This window comes from Aristolochia californica, unplaced genomic scaffold (genome assembly GCF_029961685.1).
Source record: "Aristolochia californica isolate CCGP_79_NKW_82.1479 unplaced genomic scaffold, dmAriCali1.0.hap1 SCAF_5, whole genome shotgun sequence".
In the NCBI taxonomy this organism is placed as follows: domain Eukaryota; kingdom Viridiplantae; phylum Streptophyta; class Magnoliopsida; order Piperales; family Aristolochiaceae; genus Aristolochia; species Aristolochia californica.
Window position 1 is genome coordinate 40,311,678 of NW_027182214.1, and position 3,597 is coordinate 40,315,274.

The 3,597-nt window shown below is 44.3% G+C and overlaps 1 protein-coding gene across 1 annotated transcript; it reads left to right on the forward strand.

Moving 5' to 3' along the window:
* The first annotated feature begins 659 nt into the window (after positions 1 to 659).
* On the forward strand, positions 660 to 3,028 carry LOC137966193 (zinc finger protein JACKDAW-like). The gene is made up of 3 exons (XM_068812741.1): positions 660 to 1,164; positions 1,266 to 1,666; positions 1,857 to 3,028. The coding sequence occupies exons 1-3, from the start codon at positions 1,020 to 1,022 to the stop codon at positions 2,625 to 2,627; spliced, it is 1,317 nt and encodes a 438-aa protein (XP_068668842.1). The 5' UTR covers positions 660 to 1,019; the 3' UTR covers positions 2,628 to 3,028.
* The last annotated feature ends 569 nt before the right edge of the window (positions 3,029 to 3,597 follow it).

The following is a 3,597-nucleotide window of genomic DNA, read 5'->3' on the forward strand; positions in this document are numbered from 1 at the left end:
TCACATGAACGCGAGACAATCACTCCTTGTATTATTCGATCCCACGCTTGCACATTATTAATGTACCGAAGTTCATATATAATCAATATTTCTGTGTACTAATCTTAATCGATCGACAATATTATATGGCTAACCTTGAGCAAACTCCAAATTCATTATTAATTAAACCCCATTTTCAAGATTGTTTTAGGTCACATGAAACCTTGTTTCTATTTATATATATAGATGGGGCGAAAATGAGAAAGTTACTATAGTACGAAAGGTAATATGCTTAAAGGACATATGGGTAAGGAATTTTTGGACCGTATTTTTCTGATTCTCTGAAATTTCATGTTCTTGTTGTACTTGTTTGGTAGGACCTCTGCAGACAGCAATCAGACAGCAATAAGCAAGAACGTGAAGGAATTGTCATCTGCATGGTAAAATAATAATCCAAGGGAGAGAGAGAGAGAGAGAGGGAGAGAGAGAACTATAGGCTCCTAAGCGAATTATGGGTTAATCATTCTGGGGATCGAAAGGTGGAAAGCTTTTCATTAAGATTCAAAGTCCTCATATATTGCCTCAGCCCAAGCTCATCCTATCTGCAAACCCTACACAATCCCTTTTCACAGTTTTCGGTTTCTGTTTTTCTTTTTGACTTTTCTACTAGGAATCGTCTCTCTCCTTCACTAAAATAATACGAAGAAGAAAAGCTGAACGATACGGCCCTGGCCTAGTTGCTTTCCTCTCCCTAAATGCTTAGATAAAAGGGGAGATAGCTTCCACCATCAGCAGCAGCGACACATGTGAAGGGGGGGAGACAGGGACGAATTCGTCTAAACGGAAAGGTAGAAAGAAATCCAGTAACAGTTTGGAGGGGGGCGAACAGTGGATCTGTTGAGGTTGGATCGAGGAATCTGGGCTTAGATTTACAGGAATTGATCTTACTAGTGTTTCCTACTTTGAAAGCTCGGGAAGTTTCCTTTAAAAGCCAGGTAGGTAGTCGGGAAGTCGGAGGGCTTTGAGAGAGAGAGAGAGAGATGTCTACTGATCATCCTTTTGGAGCTTCTTCGTCGTTTCAGATGTTTGCGCAGGATCCGAACCCTAATCCTAACAGCGGTGGCAACACCCAGCAACCACAGCCCGTTGCAACGAAGAAGAAACGCAATCTGCCCGGCACGCCAGGTGAGCTTGTTTCTTGTTTCTTCAGTAGTCCTCCGCTCACTTGGTTTCTTGTTTCTGCCTAATTTGACGGGACTGTACTCTTCTGTAACTGTTTTTGATAGATCCCGATGCTGAAGTGATTGCCCTCTCGCCCAAGACCCTCATGGCCACTAACCGATTCGTATGCGAAATCTGCAACAAGGGATTCCAGAGGGACCAGAATCTGCAACTCCATCGCCGGGGGCACAACCTGCCATGGAAGCTCCGACAGAAAACAAGCAAGGAGGTACGGAAGAGAGTCTATGTTTGCCCCGAGAAGAGCTGTGTCCACCACGATCCGTCCCGGGCTCTCGGCGATCTCACGGGAATTAAGAAACACTTCAGCAGGAAGCACGGGGAGAAGAAGTGGAAGTGCGATAAGTGTTCGAAGAAGTACGCGGTTCAGTCCGATTGGAAGGCACACGTCAAAACATGCGGGACTCGAGAGTATAAATGCGACTGTGGAACCTTATTCTCCAGGCTGGTTAATTCAATCCTTCCATGGCGTTGCCATGAATTTAATCCATTCTCCGTAAAGGAAAATTTTTTGTTCAAGTGAAGTGGAAAATAGATGAACTCGAAATTAATGGTAGAAATTGGAGATTTTGATACGCGTTTATTTCGAATTATTCAACTGTGGTTATTTTTCTTCTTCCCTTAAAACTTGCAGGAAGGACAGCTTCATAACCCACCGAGCCTTCTGCGACGCCTTAACAGAAGAGAATACGAGGCTGTCGTCTATTTCGTCAAACAACCCTCATCTGCTCCAGTCAGAGCCCGGCCTTTCTCCTCTAGGCTCCGATCCGGGTAAGCCCAGTTTCTCTCTCTTGCTTGATCAAGCGAATTATCGGCCTCACTCGACGGAGATGACCGCCAATTCTCATACTTTGTTCACCTCAACTTCAATGGGTACCGTAACCCAAGTGGGATCTGATAACCTTTTCGCCGCCATCCCCGCGACGGAGTTTGGCGGGTGGCAGATGGCCAAGGACGAGGGAGGAGGAACCAGCAAAGGCCAAATGGTGGAGAGCTTTGGTTATTTATACACTGACAAGCAAAGCCAGCGGCAAAAGCAGTATTCTGCTCACATGTCTGCCACGGCCTTGTTACAGAAAGCTGCACAAATGGGTGCGACCACAAGTGGGCCATCGCTCTTCAGTGGTTTCCGAGTAGGACCCTCTTCTTCTTCCGCCTTGTCCAAGGCTCCTGGAGGAAACGATGGGAGCCAGTTGTTAACCCAAGGAAGGACCCAGGAGAATCTCAACTCATTCACGAACTCCATCTCTGCAATCGGACCAGTTAATCGGAACGAGGGTCTTACCAGAGATTTCCTCGGTGTGGGTCCTGCAGATGGAACCGGTCGATCTTTTCTACGGCAAGAGGCTGCGAACTATGCTTCAGTCGGTTCGGTCATGAATGTCTCTCCCTACCATATCAATCACTGAAGCTGATAGGGAACATTACCAGCTGGATCTTAAGCCTGGAGATCGATGATCTAGCATCAAATGGGAGAGAAAGAGAGAGGGCGAGACCTTCAGCATTCCCAGCTATCGGACAGAAATGACCATTACTCACTTCAAGTTAAATCAAATTAATTAGGTAGTACTGCAAAAACTCAAGCCTGCTGTTCCAGTAAAAACATGTTGGCTATCTAGCTCTGGAGAATTTCTCGGCTAGCTGGACTGATCACTGGGTGTCAAATTTTCCAACACTGGAAAACTCAAGTAGTAGCAGTGCTCGTATACAGTTTCACCATGCAAATCCTTTCTCTTTCCGAAGAGTTAATGGCACCAAATGCAGTTGGCCGTTTTGTATATAAAACTTCGGAACTCCTTTTTTTTAGTAATTCTTGATCCTGTAGCTGAGTTAAGATTTTCATTTTAATCTGTTCCTTAAGGACTAATCGCTTTTCGCTTTCTGAACGTAGCTCAAATGACAATCATGATCACTTAGCGAGTTCGATTTCTGAGTGTTGAATACTATGAATCATAGTTGCTGGAAAGGACGACGCCGTAGCGAGAGAGCAGCTTGTGTTCTTCCTGTCCTATTTAGATTTATATCTCCATGAAAGATAAGAGATGATCATTCTCTTCGTTATCGACGGGATGTCGATTTTCATCATATTAATTTACTTTCGATCCATCTAAGGGGGGTTAGTGCCCCAAAGTGGATTCTTGAAGATCAAGTCATGTCCAACATGAAGACCATGTCATGTCATGTACATGAAGATCAGGTAAGAATTTGTGTTAGTGTTGACGACTTCATGTGCACTGGAAAACAGTTTCCAGTGTCAATGCCCCAACATGAGAAAAACATAAAAAACAAGAGAATTTCTAAACCTTTTACAGTACACTTAATTACATCATAATCCTTAAACCCCAAATTAAGTAAAGTCCAAACACTTGAATACTGCAA

Excerpts from the sequence above, each read along its gene's own strand:
- LOC137966193 (XM_068812741.1), top strand. The coding sequence starts at position 1,020 with ATGTCTACTGATCATCCTTTTGGAGCTTCTTCGTCGTTTCAGATGTTT. Across the intron at positions 1,165-1,265 it reads CAATCTGCCCGGCACGCCAG|ATCCCGATGCTGAAGTGATT; the intron begins GTGAGCTTGTTT and ends TGTTTTTGATAG. Across the intron at positions 1,667-1,856 it reads GAACCTTATTCTCCAGGCTG|GACAGCTTCATAACCCACCG; the intron begins GTTAATTCAATC and ends ACTTGCAGGAAG.